The sequence below is a fragment of the Kogia breviceps genome, chromosome 10 (assembly GCF_026419965.1).
Source record: "Kogia breviceps isolate mKogBre1 chromosome 10, mKogBre1 haplotype 1, whole genome shotgun sequence".
In the NCBI taxonomy this organism is placed as follows: domain Eukaryota; kingdom Metazoa; phylum Chordata; class Mammalia; order Artiodactyla; family Physeteridae; genus Kogia; species Kogia breviceps.
Genome location: NC_081319.1, coordinates 48,021,072 through 48,042,999, shown reverse-complemented (window position 1 = coordinate 48,042,999; position 21,928 = coordinate 48,021,072). Strand labels below are relative to the sequence as shown.

Below are 21,928 nucleotides of genomic sequence, written 5' to 3'. Positions count from 1 at the left end.
TTTGAATCAGAGAGCAGGTTCTTCCTCCATAGCCCTAACATCCCACATGCCACAGAGCCTAGGCCTACTCATTTCCCCCCTAATTTTTAGGCTTCAAAGAATCTCTAAATCAGCAGGCTTCGCTGGGTGGAAACTAACCCTGGAGTAGGGTACCTTAGGCACAGCAGGTTAGAAACAGGAATCTGGGGGCTTAACTACAATTTGGGTTGAGATTTTTCAACGAGAGGTGGAAAATGGATTGGAGGAATGGACACCAAAAATATTCCACAAAACTAAAATGATCCTGCTAAAATGATCTTGCAGCCCTGCTCTAGGCAGCAGCTGCAAGAGTGAAACTAGAGCTACCCAGGGTCAAGACTAGACTTCTCCATTATGTGGAAAGAAAGATGGGGTTAAAATGTAAAATTAACTTACTTCTCACCCTCACTTACATGCAGTAAGGTCTTATTCTGCGGGCCAAAAAGCTTCTTGATCTAAAGTGAGCTTCTCCCATTCTCAGGAGTAGGGCCTAACAGACACAAGTAAAGAGGCATCATGGAGCAGAGTTATAACCAGTAAAGAGAAATATGAGGGGAAAGCAAGGACACTGGAGTTTCAGTTTTACCTGAGACTAGGTGTGTGACCTTGGGCAAGTCCAACCATCTTTCTGTTTTCCCTTCTGTCGTTTTGAGGATCTCATGTGGCCTCATCCCGTGTCCTTCTGAAGGCACAAATTACATTTCTGCATACTGAACATAAGCAACACATTCTAATTCTTTATCATTCCAGAGCCCAAGGAAAGCCATAAGCTTCCATGTTGGGGTTTCCAGCTCAACTGCTCTCCTGCCAGGCCAGCATCACTGCTCAGCTCCTGTCTCTCTTATTTCATGGATATTCCAGTTGACATAGCTGTGCTTCTACAGCTGCATGGATTATCCTCTTCCTGTTGACCCTGACATCAGTATATCTGAAAGCACTTTGTTAGACTATGATGGGACATTTAAATGCCTAATTTGTAACAAAACCAAAAAAATTCTTTGCTACATATTACTTTTTCTTATGAGATCCTCTCTGTAGGATCTCATAAGAAAAAGTATCAGAGTGGATCACACACTCTGTACCTTGCAGGAAGGTGCAGAATTCTTGCTTCTGGCAAACACTTCATGACACATTCATGTATTCACCTTTCTGCTCAGGTATATTCATGTATACCTCCTTTCTGCTGGTAACTGTGGACCTAAGTCACGACCTGCAGGTGGGCATGGAGAAATGTCTGACTTGATTTCAGTTGAGCTCAACAAATATTTATTGAGTACCTACGAAATGCCAGAGACTGAGGATACAAAGATGAATAAATTTCACATGGCTCCTGCCCTGATGGAGCTGACAGTTCAGTGGAAAGAGAAAGATTTGTAAACTAGCCATTACAACCTAACATGATACATGAAATGATGAAGTTACAAAACACAGAAATAATACAAAAATATGTGAGGTCAGAAACAGCTTTGAAGAGATGTTACCTGAGCACATTCATAAGTGACAAATGGGAGCCTCCCAGGAAAGCAGAAGCAAGGAAGGCAAATAAGCCATAGAAACAGTATGTGCAAAGGTGCCAAAGTAGAGTCCAGAGATGATGATGAGTCACAGAAACTTGCACTATGGAACAGAACATGCAAGAAATGTCCTCTGAGAATGGCAAAGGAGGCCTGGGCCAGATGAGGAGCCTCAGATGCCCGTTGAGGCTAGCACTTTATTCAGAGAGAGAACAACAGAGCTGCCACAGTTGTGTCTTGCAAAGACCACCCAGAAGAAATGTGAAAGATGGCCTAGTGGGGCAAGAACTGCAAGACTGGTTGGGAAAACATAAAAATAGCCTAGGAAATAAACCAGGGAGCTGGAATAAGGCAGCAGCAGTAGAGATGGCTTCCAGACTTAGAAGGTAATGTCAACAGCATATAGTGATTGATTGGATATGACGAGGGAAGCCTGAGGAAGAGGACAATTCCTAGACTTGGGGCCAAGCTGGAGTGGCTAGGTATATGGTGGGCCAGCAACTGAGAGAAAATCAGGAGCAAATATTGCAAGGGTGAGAATATAGGATGAGAGTAAAGATGATACGTTCCTTTCCTTCCTGCCTCCCCAGGAAGTAAAAATGGTACCGGACACTCTTAACCTAAGGATTAAAAACTCCATTTAATACATTTTCTCCATTCCACTTTAGAAAATCTTTCCAACAGCAACTTAGGCATCTTTCACTGCTAAGGTTTTCCCATTTCTTCCTCAAGAAAATTCTCCCTTTCCTCTCTAATCTCCACTCAAGACTCCAAAGATGGTAGCATATAAATATTACTCTAAATATCAGGAAGTTCCTAAAGTTTTTGGTGGGCAAAGTTTGACTAAAATATATTAATTCAACAAATAAATATTTATTGAACATTTACTACATGCTAGCAATGAGTTTAGTGTTTTTTTTCATTTAGAAAAAAAAATACATTGACATTTGCTTTCAGTAGACTGTGTTGTTTTTCCATGAGCATGAAATGTAAAGTTTTCATAGGGTTATTTTTGCCCATATTAATTTACTCAATTATGAATTGTCCTATGGCAGGTTTGAGAACATAATCTTTATAGCTGGAGAGGGTAAAGTATGTTATTTCTGCCACATTCCCATTATTGGTAATTAATTGCTCAAACCAATGCTTGTAAGACACTTGCTCTGGAAAAAAAAAAAAATCGATGCTGAGTTCCAAATAACCATTCCAGAATTAACTTACTTTAGGTTTTTAATGGTCATATTTTAAAAACTGTATAAGCTTCAGAGAATAGAGACTATTTCAAATACTAGTCAAAGGCTATCCTCACTTAATCTTCCAGAGCTGAATCTCTGGGTAGCAGTTAAGAACATGAAAGAGAATAGGGAAATAAAGGGGAAACATGCCCTTCCTTTCTCTCAAAAGAATAAAATACCATCACACTCATGGCAAACCGTGTTAGTTCAATTTTCAGGGATTTGAAAAAGAGGTAATTCTCTCTAGAATTCTTTCCAAATTCATCCCACGAGAGGTGTTTCCCTAGATACTCCTAATCCGCAGGGTATGATAAATATCCTGGAATAAGGGGCCCAATAAAAACAGAAATATCTGAGATCTAATGAATCCATGGTTAGAGCCACCAATGCCATGGTAACACAAAACCTAGCCATCCCCACTACGGTGACCACTTCATCACTAATGCTTTCTCCTCTCTAAATGCTAACAAACCAAGTCCCACTTTGTTAATCCTAGTGGGCCCTTCTCCCCTGGTCCCTGTGCACTAGTGCCCCAGCCAAACTTACAAGAGACAGGTGTACAGCCTAGTCTAGGACAGGAATATGTGGGTAACTTGCTCAGTCACAGGCAGGCTTCCTGCTCTGAGGCTTCTTAGCACTAGCAGCCTAGCACAAACCATTTTCTTTCTGGGTAAGATAATATTCCTCTGGGAAAGAGGTTAGGTCTTCCTCTCTGTGACCCTCTGAGCAGATCTGACTTCCTTCCCACAAACTGACATCATTCAAGAGAAGTCTCTCTTGATCTCTTATTTCCTTCTTAGCCCCAAGTCACTCTCCAGCTTGAAAGGATCAGGAAGCTCTCCCTCACCCTGATAAAAGCCTTCTTCACCAACTTTTCTGTAGCAATCAGGCCAGCTCTTGCTACATATCCCCTTATTTGCTGAATAGATGTATGACTAAGGATTCTATTTTCACTAGTTTCTATCTCCCCTTCATGGGAACACTTCCACAGATGGGCAGCCTCCCCATGGTGGCATGGTCAGAGCGGTCTCAGGCATCTGCAGGCTATTCAGCACTACCTCAGAGCCACTGCCACTTTCACACCGACAATCAATTTGGAAAAGCACCTCAGCCTATGACCAGTGAACACAGGTGACAAGTTGGGAAGGTGAAGCAGGGGTGTAATAAGGGAAACACAGTGCTAACTTAAATGGCACCTCCAGGTATGAGAATTACATGGAGACAAAGGAGTGGCAAAGAGCAAGGATTTCTCTGAAAAGTAGAAACTTCTTTCCTACCCTGTATTCCCAGATGCCCACCTGGAGTAGGCTCTGCATTCTCCAAGCTCCCACCTCCATTTCTCAAAACACCCTCCTAAGTGCAGTATCCAAGGCTCCTTTATCCTTCCCTCTAGGAACTCTTCCTGTCCCTCTTCCCCAGCCAGATTCCTAGTCACTGTCTCTAGAGAAACTGTCATAACCTGAATGCCAGGTTTATTCACCACTGTGAAGTTTCTGATGTCTGAAGAGGACTGAACTATGTCTGAAGAATTTTCCACATTCAATACACTCATAAGGCTTCTCACCAGTGTGAATCCTGTAATGTTCACTAAGGTGTGCATACTTGCGGAAGGTTTTCTCACACTCACTACACTTATAGAGCTTCTCACCAGTGTGAGTTCTGTGATGTTCAGTAAGAGACGTGTTGTGAGCAAAGGCTTTCCCACATTCTTGACATTTATAGGGCTTCTCTCCAGTATGAATTCTCATATGCTGAGTGAGACAGGTATTCTGGTTAAAGCCCTTCCCACACTCATTGCATTTATAGGGTTTTTCTCCAGTGTGGCTTCTCTGATGTCGAATAAGGCAAATGCTCTGAATGAAAGCTTTACCACACTCACTGCATTTGTAGGGTCTTTCCCCTGTATGAATTCTCTGATGTTTAGTGAGTGGGGTGCTCTGAGCAAAAGCTTTGCCACATTCCTTACACTTATAGGGTTTTTCTCCAGTATGAATTCGCTGGTGTTTAATAAGGGATGGGCTCTGACAAAACGCTTTGCCACATTCCTTACATTTATAGGGTTTCTCTCCAGTATGAATTCTCTGATGCTGAGAGAGGTTTGCCTTTGTATGGAAAGTCTTCCCACATTCATCACATTTATAGGGTTTTTCCCCAGTGTGAATTCTCTGATGTTGTGTAAGATTTGAGTGTTTGCGAAAAGAAGAGCCACATTCATTGCATAAATAAGGTTTCTCACCAGTGTGAATTCTCTGATGATGAATGAGGTGTGTGCTCTGACTGAACGCCTTCCCACATCTATTACATTTATAAGGTTTCTCTCCAGTGTGAATTCTCTGGTGTTCAGTGAGATGTGAATGATTGCGGAAGGAATTCCCACAGTCATTACATTTATACGGTTTCTCTCCAGTGTGGATTCTCTGATGCTGAGTAAGAAATGATCGACATCGAAATGTTTTCCCACACTGCTCACATCCATATGGTTTCACTCCGGTGTGAATTCTTTGATGTCGAACAAGGAATGAGCTACGACTAAAAGTTTTCCCACATTCCTCACATGCGTAGGGTCTCGTATGAGTTCTCTGATGCTGGGTAAAGGATGAGCTCTGATTAAAAGTTTTTCCACATTCACTACATTTCCAAGATTTTTTCTGTGTAGAGAAGATTGGACATTTACTTTGGTCTGAAATCTCATTGGTGTATATGCTACTTGTCTCCCACTGATGTAGGCTCTCTTCTGTAGAAACCCTGAGATGTGTAACAAGGCTTGAGGTCAAAAGCAGGCTTCTCTCAAAATTATATCCTTGTCTAATCACTTCTGGAGGTGCTTCCTTGTGGATGAAAGTTATTCCCCCAAAACCTTCTTGGAAAAGGCATGGTCCAGGAACCTCTCTGGGAGGGTTTTCCTTCATGCTCTCACATACATATTTTTCTTCAAATGTAGAATCTTGGTATTCATCCTCTTGGGATCTCTTTGATGCTATCCCTGGCAAATCAATTTCAGAGCCATCCTGCTCTGGAGCAGGCTTGTTCACCCAACCTGAAAAAAACCACCACAGTGAGTATCTCTTGTGCAAGGCAGAGTGCAAGCCCCTGAACTTATAGGGACCTAACTTTGACAGGTCTCAGTAATGGCCTATGAGTAATGGCCAATAAGAGCAAGTGGGGGTAGGACTTCCCCAGTGGTGCAGTGGTTAAGAATCTGCCTGCCAATGCAGGAGACATGGGTTCAAGCCCTGGTCCGGGAAGATCCCACATGCCATGTAGCTACTAAGCCCGTGTGCCACAACTACTGAGCCTGCAAGCCACAACTACTGAAGCCCGCACGCTTAGAGCCCATGCACTGCAACGAAGAGTAGCCCCCGCTTGCTGCAACTAGAGAAAGCCTGTGTGCAGCAACAAAGACCCAACGCAGCCAAAAAAAAAAAAAAAAGAACAAGTGGGGCAAGTAATTCAGAGTTATATCTGGTGGAAGAGATCTGCATCAGGGTAAGGTGATCACCATTAATGAAAAATGAGTAGCTGCAGACACCAAGGAAGTGACAGAATCAGAGACCAGAGAGATAAAGGGAAAAAAAAAAAAAACAATAACAGACTAAGATTAGGGCAAGACAAGAAACATGGATGGTTTGTATTCAAAGAGTGAAGAGTGGGAGAATGTAAAAGTGCAAAATAGTGGAAATGAGATCAAATGAGTACCAGGGAAAAGCTGGCCTCAAGAGATGCTCACTCACATTCACCCCACCACTCCTAAAAGAGAGGGTAGGGCTTCCCTGGTGGCGCAGTGGTTGAGAATCCGCCTGCCGATGCAGGGGACACGGGTTTGTGCCCTGATCCGGGAAGATCCCACATGCCGCAGAGCAGCTGGGCCCGTGAGCCATGGCCGCTGAGCCTGCGTGTCCCCACATGCCGCGGAGCGGCTGGGACCGTGAGCCATGGCCACTGAGCCTGCGCATCCGGAGCCTGTGCTCCGCAACGGGAGAGGCCACAACAGTGAGAGGCCCGCATATCAAAAAAAAAAAAAAAAAAAAAGAGGTAATTTGCTCTCCTGAGCTTCATTCAGTTTCTCTTGTAAAATTTCCAAAGCCCTCCTGTTTCTCCCACTGGTGATCCCTTGCTTACTCACCTGGACAAATCACTCTTCCAATCTTTCTCTCTTCATCTCCTTGCATATTCAACATCCACAAATCTTCTCTTTGCTTTGATTGTAAAAGACTTCAAAGGTTGAAAAACTGGGAGCCCTGCTCATAGAGGAAAAAAGGTGGGGGAGGGGATATCACTGTCCCAGTAAACAGAAAAATGAGATAGAGCTGTTGCCTAAGGATACTATCTGGTAACTCACACAAAACCTGTCAGGACAGCAATCTGCCTGCATCACCAAGAGTCAGGGGTGGCTTCCAGCTTTCTAGGTTAACAAACTCCATTTGTCAGCTGTCCAAGAAGTGGTAGCCAGACAGACTGACATATTAGCAAACACTCAAGTACTTGAGAAATAAATCAGAATGTTATTTATAAAGATAAAAATAACTATTAAGTGAATAGGAATATCCATGTCAATTAGTACACTCTTTCCACTATACAATAATCTATATGAAGAGTCAATTAATATAGTCAAACGTTGTGTTGGGAAATAGCCTCATAGCAAGGCTAATGCATTAAGTCTGATCGACCCACCTCCCCTAAATGTCAAGGAGCTGGATAGTAGTTAGGGATTGCTATTTGATGCAACCTAGAGATATGCTGATTGTCCATTCTTCAAGATGTCTTATCAATTCAAAATCTTTTCTTCAGGTATAGCTCAATATAAGAGTGTAGGCTGCAGCTGAAAAAACAAAAACACTTTGTGAAATAATTTTTGACTTACAAAGATTTGCAAAAATAGTATAGAGTTTCTCGTTTTTGGAAAGTCAAAATCATAACTGTTCATCCAAAAATGTCTCTCCATATAACCCCGAAGTGAGAAGTAGAATTGGAAGCATTATTTCAAGAAAAACAGAAGGCAGAGAGATGGTTTATCATAATCAAGAGCTCAGAAGGCATGGAAGAATAGGATGTCTGGTGAAGTATATAATAAGGCTGGCCCTGTGGACTTCTCATCAAGGTCTGTGCCTCGGTGTTGAGTTTTAGAGGTTTAAGAGGATCCTATCTGGGATTTCCTGATCCTCTTCCATAGCAGGGACATAAAGTGGATCCACTGCAGAATCCTACAGAGACTCATGAAGTAGTGTGGGGTTTGGCTATAATCAGAGCTAGAGACAGTGGAGAAAAAGTCAGACATGCCCGGCCTACCCAGAACTTACGTCACAACTCAACAAAGACATTAACACCAGTAGTTACAAATAAGGGAATTATAAAAGGAGAAATATTGGGTCCTGTAGAATGCAGAGCAGAGGGGATCTAATCTAATCTGGGAAAGAAAGCCTCCCTGAAGAAGAGATAAATAAGAATTAGACAGGTGAAGAGGGAAAAGAAGATACCAGAGAGATGAAATAGAATATACAAAAGGAATCAAGCCCCATACTTTGGAAGAAAGAGATCTAGTAAGGCCAAAGTATCAGGCACTAGAAATAAGACATGAAGCCCGAGGCAAGCAAATACAACCCTGCAAACCACTTTAAGGAATTTACCCTAAAGTGAGCAGAAAGACATGAAAAGTATTGGAAAAGGTTTGAAAAATATGTGACATGATTAGATCTTCTATTACACACACACACACACACACACACACACACACACACACACACACAACTTATCCTTTTGCCCATAGAGCAAAGTGTGTACAAGGGGTGGAAGGTAGGAGGCAAGGTGAAGGCTGGAGGACCCCTTGGGAGGTTGTTTCAGCAGTCCAATAAGGGGACTTAGATGACTAAGAGACAAAAACAACAGGACAGGATGACTATTCGAGCGAGATGTGAGGGAGAAGTTAATGATAATTTGCTGGTTTGGGGCTTGAGAGATGACAGTGACCTTTAGTGAAAGTGGTAACACTGGTTGGAGGAGGAAAAAGATACATTCAGTTTGAAATATCAGGCATACATATACGGAACAGAGGACAGAGGTGTGGGCTGAAAACTTGTATTTAGAGTTTTTGTCATAAAGAAGGTAACTGAAATTCTGGGGGTAACAGATAAAATCATCAAAAGAGTGTAGCTAGGAAACCTCAACAGTGAGTTTACACATTTATAAGGAGGTTTAACTCTGGCTTTTGATTTTAGAGATTCCTAATCCCTAAGAGAAATAAGTAAACTAATTTAATATATGATAAAAATTGGCATTTCTAATCATAAAAAATTGATTACTCACAATTTATGTTGGAAATGTTGCTTAAGTATCTGGAAAAAACACTTAGTGAGATTCCTACCTCACACCACATACCAAAATAAACCAAAACCCAGTAAAGGGTTAAAAAATGTATTTTTGATTTATACATCAAGGAGTAGATAGACCTGATAAAAGACTTCCTATTAACGAGTAAAGAAGAAAGATGAACTGATAGAAACATGCAAAGTACAACAAATATACCAAGAATTACAAAAGGCCAATAGACATACCAAAACAAAGTTTCACCTCATTGGTAATCAAAGAAATGGGAACTGAAAGAATGAAGAATCAATTTTTATATCAAGTTGGAAACTCTCTCTTTAATGCTAAAACTCAAAACTGGCAAAGGTGCAGGGAAAGAGAGCTTCTCACACACCACTGGTGGGAATGTAAACTGGTACCATCTTTCTAGAGCTAACTGGCAATATACTGGGTTGGCCAAAAAGTTTGTTTGTAAGATGTTACGGAAAAACGCGAATGAACTTTTTGGCCAACCCAATATATTAGGTCTTAAAGTTGTAAGCTGAGTGGCAGTTGGGACACCATGGTCACCATTTTGTAGGTACAGAAAGTCAGAACAAAATTCTCAATCTGTACTATATACAACACCTGCAATGGATCTCAGAAGATCCTCACTCATCAGTATGTCATAAAGATGCCTGTATTATTTAACCTAGTAATTCTACTGTTAGAACTTTTTCACAAAGAAGGAACCTCCCAGAGTGGGAGAAAAAAACCCAACTGAATTCTTTTGTTACCTGTAAAAAAAAAAAAAATCCCCTGAAATGTTGTTGGAAAACACAATTTTTCTGTTGATGGACACTGACGCTTAGCAATTTAGCAAAGTATGGTACTTCCACTTGGTGGAACTCATACAGACATCAGATAATTGAAAATGAAAATATGTGACAATATGGAAAAATACTTATAAGCAAATGTGAAAAAAAAACCCAGGATATTAAAATTTCAAATACAATCTAATGTCATATATATATGTTAAAATATACATATGAATAAGATCAAGAAGGAAAAGTAATCACCACCATGGTGATATAAATTATGAATGATTTTCTCTTCTATTTTCCAAATTTCCTCAATTATCTATGTTTTGCTTTATTTTTAAAAAACTTAAATCTCTCAGAATATCTATCAATTTGTTAGCCATGAACATCTTGAGGAATAAGATTATGGTAAACTTTTGTTTTAAGGCCTTTCTTTTTGCAATGTTTGAAAGTTTTCCTGTAGAAATAAGTAAATAACTCTGTAATCAGAGAAAACAAGTGAAAAAAATATAATCAGAGATAAGCACACATATTTATGTACAAAGATCACATTGTTACTATGACTGTAAAAAATACAGGCAAGTAAACATTGATGGCATATCAATATGATAGATTATGAAACTATTAAGAGTCATGTTTACAAAGAATATTCATGAGAAAATACAATATGTTAAAACAGGAGACTACAAAACACTAAAACAAAAAAATGCACATATATGCCAGTACTAAAGTAATCATTCAATAAACATAAACTATTATTACTACACAGATATATAAAAAACACACACAGAAAAAAGGACAGAGGAAAACCCACTAAAATGTCAACAACTGATCTCTAGGTCATTTAATGGGTTACTTTATTTTGTCCTTTATATCCTCCTACATATTTCATTTTTCCTGCAATAAACATGAATTACTTTTATAGTCAGTAAAACATTTAAAAATGAGAGATCTCACTCAGGGGTTTAAGCACCCCCCCAAAAAAAAATCTTTCTTTTTAATGCCACACCTAATGGATATGGTATTGGTTTCTCTTTCAAAATAAGATCCAAGTGGCAAAGTGGACTGGACTGGGACTCAGGAAACTTTGCTCTGCCATAGCCCACATGAGCAGGCTATTTATCTGAAAAAGGTGACAAATTAGATAATATCCACAAGTCCTTGCAGCTCCAACGTTCTTTGAAACTCCTGACTAATTTTTTTTTTTCTTTTGGCTGCACCGCACAGCTTGTGAGACCTTAGTTCCCCGACCCCAGGGATTGAACCCAGGCCCTCAGCAGTGAAAGCTCAGAGTCCTAACCACTGGACCACCAGAGAATTCCCTAAATGAGTTAATTAATTCACGTAAAGCATTTATAAAGATATCTGCTACATATCAGGCACTCAACAGGGGTTTGGCATTATTATGTTTGAGAAGGACAGGTTGGTGACAACCACTGTCCTCCAGTCGTGGATCATTTGAGCTGTTTGTCTACGCCAAAAGTTAGCAAACCTTGCCTTTGTAGTTTGAAAACAGAACTAGACAATATGGAAACAAGTGATCTTGTTGTGTTTCAATACTTTTTTTTTTAACAAAAACAGGTGGTAGACCAAAATTTAGCCCATGAGCCACAGTTTGCTGTCTCCCTGGTGTCTAAGTTGCCCAGAATAGGATGTATAGGTGCTTCCACAAATACATAATGTGGAATAATCTGTTGGTGATTTTAAGATGCTGAAAGGATCTATCTGAATCCAGATTTGGGGGAAACGGGTATTATGGTGAACGGACATATATATCTCCATCCTCATCTAGCTAAACTAAGAGGGATCTGGCTTCCTCCTCATGCCTTGTAAGCTTTCTCCCTGCTGCTACTTCCCTACCCCTCTAGAAGGATTCTGGGGAAGCCAGGTGGGGTTTTCCAAGAATTTGAAACTACAATTCCTTCAATAAGACCACATTTAAATGTACTCTTCTCTGAAGCCCTTCTTGATTTGCCTGTTGGTCCTAAGTAACGTATTCTTCCAGGCTGCAGCAGCACACTGGATCTATCTCTTCTGCAGCCTGGGGTCATTCAGTAGCAATGTGTCCTCAGATAAGTTATCTATTCTCTCGTACCTCAATTTCCTCACTAAAAACTAGATAACACGTTGCTGTGAAGGGTAATACATTAGCACAACTGCTTAAAACAGTGCCTGGTACACGTTAAGTGCCAAATAAATGTGTTTTAAAACATTACCACAGAAATCTGCTCACATATATATCTTCCAGCACTACAGTGGAAGCGTCTTCCCATTTGGCGGGCTCCGAGGTCACTCACCCTGTAGCCCCGCCTCTAAACCCTGTGTAATATTTGGCAAGTAATGGATAGTAAATTTTTGTTGTTAGACGTTAACATTTCCATACGTGCTATCACGTACATGCTATCAACTGAACTTTAGAGAGAAAAGAAGGCAGTGACAGTCCAACTTTATAGAGATCAAGAAACCGGCTCTATCGTGGGTAATTATAACCCAGGTCTCGAAACTCCCTAGGTAGTGCGCTTTATACTATTTCCTTCTCCTCTTAAGTCGGTCCCTTAAAAAAGTTTGAGTTGCAGGACTGGTTGGGGGAAGTAGCTGGTATCCAGACGGAGAACTCTGGCCCCAGGATTTCATTTCCGAACACGGGTCCTAGGTCTTGATCATTTATCCATCACTCAATCATCATTCATTCATTCATGTATTCACTCCACCATCTTCTTAGGCATGTCCTCTGTGCCAGGCCCTGGTGAGTGCAGTGTTGAAGCTGCAAGCCGGGCCGGGCCGCCGGGAGTTCGCAGCCGCCGTGCAGGCAGCAATCCGGGGAGAACAAGGCCCGGGGAGAACGAGGCCCGGGTAGGCTTGCTACATAAACCTGGGCCGCCGCCACAGCCGAGACGCAACCGGAGCCGCTGCCTTCCCCTCCCTTGGGCCCCGCCCGCTCACCGTGATGGCCGGCGGCTCCCAGCGGGGTGGCGACCACGGTCCCGGAGGTACACGGAAACCCAGGGCGCAGCCGCCCGGAAGAACAGCAGCGCGGCCGGTAGTGCGTCATCAACGACCCCGAAGCGCAGCCCTCGTCTGCCTCTCTAGGAAGCGAGAGGAGCCTCTCAATAGGGGCCTCATAAAAGGCGAGCGTGGCCTGGTTTCCCTCCAAGCCCAGTGGCGTGCTTGATGTCCCACGAAAGACTGTCTTCACCCGGAACACAGTGACCACCTCATGCCTGGGGAAAACTGTAGATGGGGGCGTTAGGGTTGGAAAGAGTGCTAAGTGGGAGTCAGAATGGGCCATCGCGGGCTTCCCTGGTGGCGCAGTGGTTAAGAATCCGCCTGCCAATGCAGGGGACGTGGGTTCGAGCCCTGGTCGGGGAAGATCCCACATGCCACGGAGCAACTAAGCCCGTGCGCTAAAACTACTGAGCCTGTGCTCTAGAGCCCGCGAGCCACAACTCCTTAGACCATGTGTCACAACTACTGAAGCCCATGCCTGTGCTCTGCAACGAGAAGGCACCCAGTGAGAAGCCTGGGCACAGCAACAAAAAGTAGCCCCCGCTCGCCGCAACTAGAGAAAAGCCCGTGCGTAGCAACAAAGACCCAAAGCAGCCAAAAATATAATTAATTAATTAATTAATTAAAAAAAAAAAAAAAAAAAGAATGGGCCATCTCAGCAAGGGAGTAGTACATTCCATCTGCTAAAAATAGCTCCTGATTATGAACCTTGACCTCAACACTGGGTTCTGACCAGGGAGGCCTGCCTGGTGTTTCTTCTGGGTGTGAGTGGTCTGGTGGCAGATGAGATGGGAGCTCTGGCCGAAGGCCTTCCTGCACCCGGCAATAGGTCTTCTTGCCTGTGTGGCTCTGCAGGTGCACCAGGAGGCAAGGGCTTCAGCTGAAGGCCTTGCGGCACTCACGGCACACATAGGGCTTCACCCCAGTGTGCACCCTCTGGTGCAGGATCAGGTGGGAGCTGAGCGTAAAGGCCTTCCCACACTCCGCACACCCACACGACTTCTCCCATGTGCATTCTCTGGTAGACCATGAGAGTGGAGCTCTGGCTGAAGGGCTTGCAACACTCAGTACACGTGGAGAGATTTTTGCTGGGGGCAAGAAGTGTTTTTGTTTTTTTTTTTAAATTTCATATACCCCTTGATAAAAAGGGAACAAGATTGGAAATGTACCATGCAAGGAAGTAGAATAACACTCCCTCTGGGATAAAGATATATCAATAACTGGTCTTTCATGGGCCTTCTACTTTTTCAGAAAAAAACGAAAACGCACACTCATTCACAAGAGAGGTACTTGAAAAGAGGTGAAAAGAACAAAGTAAAGGCACCCATCTATCCACAAGTCTATCTGTAGCATCAGTCATATAAAGATTCTACACACATTAAATCAATATATTCCTGAATTGAATTCCCTTTGAATTAAAAATTGCCATTGAAAAAAGTTCATTAACACGTCTCTCCTCACTTACTTGTCTGCAGGGTGTTCAGAATGCCCTGCTGTCCTGCTCCCCTCTTCTCTGGCTTCCCCACTGCACAGACCTCTGGAATCTCACCCTGGAGTCTTCCAAGGAATTCTCCTTTCAGTTTGCTCTAGGATCAAATCCTCCTTTTCAACTTTCGTCTCACTATCTGAGCAAGGCATAGAAGATAAAAATAATATATAGCCAAAAGAAAAAGAGAATCAGCTTTATATTCTAGACAGGTAAAAGAGACTATATTGGGATTTGAGGAAACCCAATAAATGACTTCTCTCTTTAAAGAAGCAACATGGGGGAATTCCCTGGTGGTCCAGTGGTTAGGAGTCCGTGCTTTCACTGTTGAGGGCCTGGGTTTGGGGAACTAAGATCCTGCAAGCCATGGGGCATAGCCAAAATAAATAAATTTAAAAAAGTAAAGAATCAACATATATATATAAAAAAAAAAAAAAAAAAAGAATCAACATAGCACTGGGGCCAACAGTGTGGTCTCTGGGGCCAGACCACTGAGGTGAAATCCTGCCTCTGTCACAGCAGCTACTTGACCTCTCTGTGCCTCAGTCTTCCTATCTGTAGAATAGGTTAATGCTAGTACCTATTTCATGATGTTTTTAGAATTTAAATTTTTTTTATTTTTTATTTATTTTAAATTTTTCTTTATTTTTTACAGAATGGTTTTATTTATTTATTTATGGCTGTGTTGGGTCTTTGTTTCTGTGCCAGGGCTTTCTCCAGTTGCGGCGAGTGGGGGCCCACTCTTCATCACGGTGCTCAGGCCTCTCACTATCGCAGCCTCTCATTGTGGAGCACTGGCTCCAGACGTGCAGGCTCAGTAGTTGTGGCTCACGGGCCTAGCTGCTTGGCAGCATGTGGGATCTTCCCAGACCAGGGTTCGAACCCATGTCCCCTGAATTGGCAGGCAGATTCTCAACCACTGCGCCACCAAGGAAGCCCCCTAGAATTAAAAAATTTAATGTCCATAAAGTGTTAGCTATTAGTAAAATTCTCTGCTCAACGGACAAGATATGCAAAGACCAATATATTATCTTTATTACTGGAAAGCCGATATTGTTGAATGTGGCTTATAGTTGCAGGCAAGTGAGGTTACTAACACCGAATCCCAGAATTAGACAGCATTAAGCACCCAGGGACACAGTGCTGGGCTACCATGGGTTTGCCCCTGTAACACCTGCAGCAAAAAGGAACAGGGCAGACACATGGTCTCTGTGGAAAAACTGGACCCCAAGGGTGAGGAAGGAGGAGGGCTGGCTTTCACACAGTCTATTTCTTTTCCAAAGTCATCAATCAAATCCAATCCCTTTTTGTCCTAGGGCAAGAGTGAGTGTGGGGTCAGAGAGAGGATACAAGTGTTACACCAGTGAGCTTCCTGAAACATCAGGAGTGAGGGAGTATTTAAATTCATAATTTTTCTATACATGCACCATGGTTTCAGAGTATGGGCAGAGGAAGGAAAAAAAAGGGCAGTAAAGGAAAGCTTGCATTCTGGGGAAGAGGCAGAGATGGCTCTGTCACCAGAAATGTGCCCAGGGAGGGCCATGCCTGCAGACGTAAAGACTGCCAAAACAGGAGGAGACACACGGGATGTCTTGGGAACTGGCCAAAGCAGCAAGTGAAGGTCAGAGAAGGGCTTGGAATGTGGACTGTGGGGTCCTAGGAGTCAAGGAGCTTGAGCACATCCCCCTTGCCAGCAAGAGAGAGGCAGGACGAAAACTCCTGAGAGGGAACTGAGGGGTCCATGCAATCAGGTAGGGCAGGGGAGCAGGGAGCTAACAGGTAGGCAGGGTCAAGGGCCTGCTGTGGGCAAAGCCAGGCACTGGGATTGGCAGTGGGGCAAGAGACAGTGCACAGAGGTGTGGATCCCCAGCCTCACAGCCTACAAGCTTAGTCTAGGTGGGAAGAGAGAACAGAGTGGCCGATCCTCCAAATCGGTGGGGATGCACACACTCTGCCCCTTTTCACCCCATATCTACAGGAAATAGAAAAGGAGATAAGACCCACTCAAGGAGGTCCAGGAGAGGGAACTCGGCCTTTGCTTCCAGGAGGGCTGCAGAAGCAGGGGAGTGTCAAAACGCCAAGGAATCTCCTTAGCAGAGCAGTCCAGTTTCCTCCCTTTGGGACTGGGAGAGCCAGGGAGGGAAGACTCAAGCCCAACACCGGAAAAGAGTGGTACCTGGTCAAACTGTTTTTGAACACATTCTTGAAGAGCAAAGAACAGTTTGGAGGGTAGAGGTGGCCAGGGTCTACCTCAGTCCAGCCTGAGCCCTCACTGTGGTCTTTTCTCCCATTCCCTAACCCCCTTCTCGGCTTCTCTGAACTTTCTGGTCATATTCATGCTCCCTAAAAAAGATTTCTTGCCTGTTTCTTTTCTCTCGTCTTCCTCATGGCCTGGAGCAGTCAATCCTTGTCCTTCTACGCACCACAACTGCCCAGCCACCCAGCCATCCATCATCTGGGACTGGCTCAGGTCGCACCTACCTCAGGGAGTCTTGGTCTGCCCCTCCCCAAGCTCCCAGTGATTGCCCCCCTCCTGTCTCCTCAACCACCTCGGCTATCCATCCCCACTGCTTTAACAAATGACTTCATATTTTTTTGTGAATTAGCTTTCTCTTTCCCATCTGTCCATTTTATCTTCCCAACGAGGCTATGAGTTTTTGCAGGGCCACAGCTGAATCCTACGATGCCTACAGCCTTCCTAACCTGGTGCATTGGTGCAGGTCTCCGTGAGGACACATTGCTGGCTAGGCATAATCCCTGCCCTCAAACCTGCCAAGAGGAGGGACTTCCCTGGTGGCGCAGTGGTAAAGAATCCAACTGCCAATTCAGGGGACACAGGTTTGAGCCCTGGTCGGGAAGATCCCACATGCCGCAGAGCAACTAAGCCCACGAGCCACAAGTACTGAGCACGCGTGCCACAACTACTGAAGCCCGTGCGCCGAGAGCCCATGCTCCGCAACAAGAGAAGCCACCGCAATGAGAAGCTCACTCACCGTAAGAGTAGATCCCGCTTGCCACAACTAGAGAAAGCCCACGCACAGCAATGAAGACCCAGCACAGCCCCCCCCTCCAAAAAAAGAGGCATATGCTGAAGAGACATCTCCAGGAGGGGGTGTGGGCCCCATACAGTCACAAAAGCATCCCTCCCAAAGAGCACACCTTCTCTTCTTGGACAGGGAGCTCAGCCTGACTAATGATCACAGCAATGCAACATGACTGACAGTTCACAGGCTCGTCCTGGCCCCATCTCCTTGAAGCTCACCACCCTGTGACGCTGGCTAGGCAGGTGAGGAAACTGACTGGGAAGCTGGCTGGGCTAGTGAGGAGTCTGTGGCTTTTCAGAGATGACCCAACAAGTCAGAGGCAGAGCAGGTCCTCAAAGGACCCTCAGGGCTGCCTGGCACTCAGCACTCAGTACGAGCTGGCCACTTTGACACTGGGTTAATAAGAAAGAAATGAGCCCAGTGCATCTGGGCTAATACACCTAAAGGTCAAGGACCCATGGGGGAACCAAGAATGGCTTATGAGAAGGCCAGAAGGTGAGTCCCACCCCTGCCCCGGCAACCCCTGGTCCTTTTCTCACCTTCTTCTAGGGCCAGCCTGTCTCTCCACCTCTCATGGCCAGCGGTGATCTACCAGGCTCCAAATGGGAGCTCCGCTCAGCCCTGCCGGTGGTGTTCCCAAGGCTAGAGCCATGGCCAGGGCTCCTCCTCTGTCAGGCTCACAGGGCTTGTCCTCACTCACGTGCATCGCATTCTCACTCAACTCCCTGATGGCAAAGAAGAAATCCTGATGTGTTCCTGACTGTGACTTCCTCGGGCTCAGGGAGTGTCACCTGAAGGGGCAGTAAACACTGTTCAACACAGAGCTGGCCTATCCTGGGAGGGTCACTGGCTCTTGAAGGAGGCAGGGCCAGCTTTGGGACCAGGCCTCCTGTAAACACAGCTCACAACAGTGGGCGCCCATTGTTCCAAAGGCCCAGTGGTGCCCAGCATGTTGGAAGGAAGGACAGGTGCTCCAGGCCACCCCGGGCACTGGAAGCCACTCCAGCACCCACAGCTGTCTGGGACCAGGGCTCATCCATCCTGCTCTTGCCTCAGTCCAGACCCTGCCAGAGACTCTTACTTCCTGAGACATCCTCTCATGGCTTCTTCTGGCCTCAGGGGACACAGAACCACCTGGCTCCTTCCTCAGCACAGTGGTTCCTTGGACTCTCATCTAAACAGATTCTACCTTTTGGGACCTGAGTTATGACTTTACATCTCCCCTCCCTGACCTGTTTCCTGTCCTCTCAACAGCCAAGGTCTCTGCTTCTTAGTCTCAAGCTTCAGGTAGATTTGGTGTAACTTCCAGCAGCAGTGATGGGGGAATCCCATCACTGGGAAGCCCAGCTCCAGGGGCAGGACTGAGTTTGGCTAAGGCCTTTGCGGTCCCCAGCCCCTGCCCAGGTGAGGGCCCACCACCACCAGGGGACAAAAAGGAACAGCTGCTCGGCAGCTCCTGCCATTGATGTCTGTGGGTGAGGCAGTCAGCAGGAACTGCACCCCATGTTGAACTACAAAAGTAAAAATGTTTTCCCAGTCAGGTAAAGCTTGGCTTCTTTTATCCATGCCTACCCTGTCCTCCAGCAGGAATATGGCAGGTCTCTGCAACCAGGCGGCTTTTTAACGGTTACAGAGCCATTTCAAACTCCTCATTTCATCCCAGCCTCCTACCTGGAGTGGAAGAGAGGACTTACGTTCGGAGAGGTTAGGGATTTGTCCTGGGTTGGAGGTAAGTGAGGGGCAGGGCCAGTCTAGAATGCTCTCTTCCCCAATAAGACGTTTGGGAAAATAATCCGGTCCGCAGCGGCACGTCTCCTTTGTGTCCACCGGCCCGAGGGCAGCGAAATGAGCTCAGCAGGACCGGAATCCCAGGGTCTTGGAGGAAGCCGCCCTTGAGCTGGTATGAGCCCCTCCTCTTCCAACGCCCTGCCCCTCGCCCGCCCACCCAGTCCGACCCCTTTCCCCGCCCCGGCACTCTCTCCTCCACATCTCTGCTATTCCCCATCCCCACCGCGTATCCTCCTCGCGCGGGCCCCGGCCCCATGTCCACTTGCCCCCACTCCCCACCCCCGTGGCAGCCTTCCTCCCCCCCTTAAGCTGACCTCAGGCTGCAGCCCTTCCTCCGCTTTCACAATACACCCCCTCCACCCCCCACCCCCCACCCCGGCAGCGCCGGACTGCAGCCACGTCCTCTCTCTCCCTCGCCCGGGACTGCGGAACCCGCCCTCTCCTCCATCCCCAGCAAGCCTGGCCCACCCCGCCCCTTCCGGCTATCCCCTCTTTCTCCGGCAGCTGCCCCTCCCCTGGGCCTCCACCCTCGGCTCACCTGGGCGCGAGCCTGTCTCTTCCAGACTGCGGACCCTCGGCGACCTGAGAGCGGCCCAGTGAAACGGCCGGGGTGGGAGCACCCGGCTGCGGGGCTCCAGAAAGCAGGGAGGTGTGTCCATCTTCGTGGTGCTCCCGCTCAGTTCCTCCTGCGGGACTCCGAGGAAAAGGGGAGGGCTGCGGGGCCAGGACCCAACTCGGTGCTTACTACAAAATGGATTTCAAACGGACCTATCTCAAAGACTAGGCAACATCATGGGAGAATGTACAATCTTGAAGAGCAATTTTTTTGTGTGTGTGTGTGTGTGTGTGGTACGCGGGCCTCTCACTGTTGTGGTCTCTCCCGTTGTGGAGCACAGGCTCCGGACGCGCAGGCTCAGCGGCCATGGCTCACGGGCCCAGCCGCTCCGCGGCATGTGGGATCTTCCCGGACCGGGGCACGAACCCGTGTCCCCTGCATCGGCAGGCGGACTCTCAACCACTGCGCCACCAGGGAAGCCCAGGGCAAATCTTTGATTTGACATTAAATCCTAAATATCCGAACAGCAAAAACTAAAGTAAAAGGACTAACTGTAAACTGGGGAAAATGTTTGCAACACATCTGGCAGATGAGAAGAGTAACTTCTTTACTACAGAACTGGTAGAAATAAATTCCTAAGAGGATCAACAATCCAACAGAAAAACCTGTTAAGAACATGAGCAAGCAATTCACACAAAAAAAGAAATACACCTGGCTTTTAAACACAAGACATGATATTCAGTTTCACTCATAATTGAATGCAAATGAAAACACGAGAGCATTTTTCATTTATCAGATCAGAAAAGACAAACAACAGTTCTATAGAGGATTCAGGGAAGTGGGCATTTTCCTACACATACTGTACTGGGAACTGCATTTGCAATTTCTATCAGAATATCAAAAGTACCTACCCTTTATCAATATATCCTGCAGACAAAGTCGTGCACATACCAAGGACAGTGTGCCAGAATATTCAGCATGGCATTGTTTGCAAAAGCAAAAGATAGAAAAGAACCTACATGGCCACCCACAGGACCCTTGCTCATGAATCATGGTACATCCATACAACAGACTATCACACGGCAGTGAAAAAAAAATGAGGTAGATCTTAGAGGGTAACACTGAACCGTCTCCAGGACACACTAAGCTTAGTGAATCCTAAGCGTGTGTGTGTGTGTGTGTGTGTGTGTGTGTGTGTGTGTAAGGGAGAATACAAAAGACTGTAAAGGCATGTCTGGAAGGATCCCCAAGAAATTGACAATGGTTATCTCTGGGGTGCTCCTACCTAGGGTACTTTGTACTGGGAGGGAGATGACTTTTTCATTGTCTGCTCTTGTACCACTGAACTTTTCACCCCAGGCAAGCCCTGTTCTTCCAATTTAACAAAGCACTTTTAGATGAGGAGAGGGGTTCATGGAGGTGCACTGAGAAAGTAGCTTGGGAAAAGGGAGAACGGGCTTTGGCCTCAGTCATTCTAATCCTCTGATTACTGACTTCGAAAATGGAGATAAGAGAACTTCCCTCCTCAGGTGAGGTTAGAATGAGATAAGAAACATTTGGCATTTAGCACAGTGCCTAGCACACAGGAACCCCTCGACAGAGCAGTTACAACCTTGCTATTGGCCCAGCAGGGGGACCTGGGTAGCCAAGCAGCCTGCCAGGACTTGGGTTTCCTTCTTCTACCCATGGCGACACAGGGCAGCCCCACAAAGAAACCAGGACCTCTCGGGCCTGGGTTGGGCCCCATCTGTTACAGGTCATGTCTTACAGGGTGTGGAGGGCTGGATTTCTGGCTTGGGAATTTGTTGCTTGATCTTCCATGCCCCAAAGGCGGCCTGCTCATCCCCTCTGTCCCTTCTCCTCTGGCCCCTGTCGCTGCTTGGGTCAGAATTCCAGGGTCTCTCTCGGACTCTGACAGAAGCTGTCTATATGGTCTCCCGGATCCTTTCTCCCCTCACCAGCCCAGCCTCCACACTCCAGCCACAACTGTATGTCACAAACATTGGGGTTACATATATGCCCCAGCTGAATCCCTTCGCCTGGCAGTAGGTCCTTGGTAACTGGCCACCTTATTTCCCCAGACCCTTATTCTGCTGTTCCCCACTACCCATTCCATACCCCACAAGGATGCCTTACCACTCCAAACAAGCCATGATCTTTTTATTAATTTTTCCCTTCTGA

General features: G+C 45.7%; 1 protein-coding gene across 1 annotated transcript in view; it reads right to left on the bottom strand.

Moving 5' to 3' along the window:
• Nucleotides 1–21,928, bottom strand: part of ZNF35 (zinc finger protein 35) — a 40,483-nt gene that overhangs the window by 6,375 nt on the left and 12,180 nt on the right. Inside the window, 3 exon segments of the mRNA XM_059077369.2 lie at nucleotides 4,248–5,415; nucleotides 13,795–13,875; nucleotides 16,040–16,045. Of these exon segments, the coding sequence (XP_058933352.2) occupies nucleotides 4,248–5,415; nucleotides 13,795–13,875; nucleotides 16,040–16,045 (1,255 nt within the window).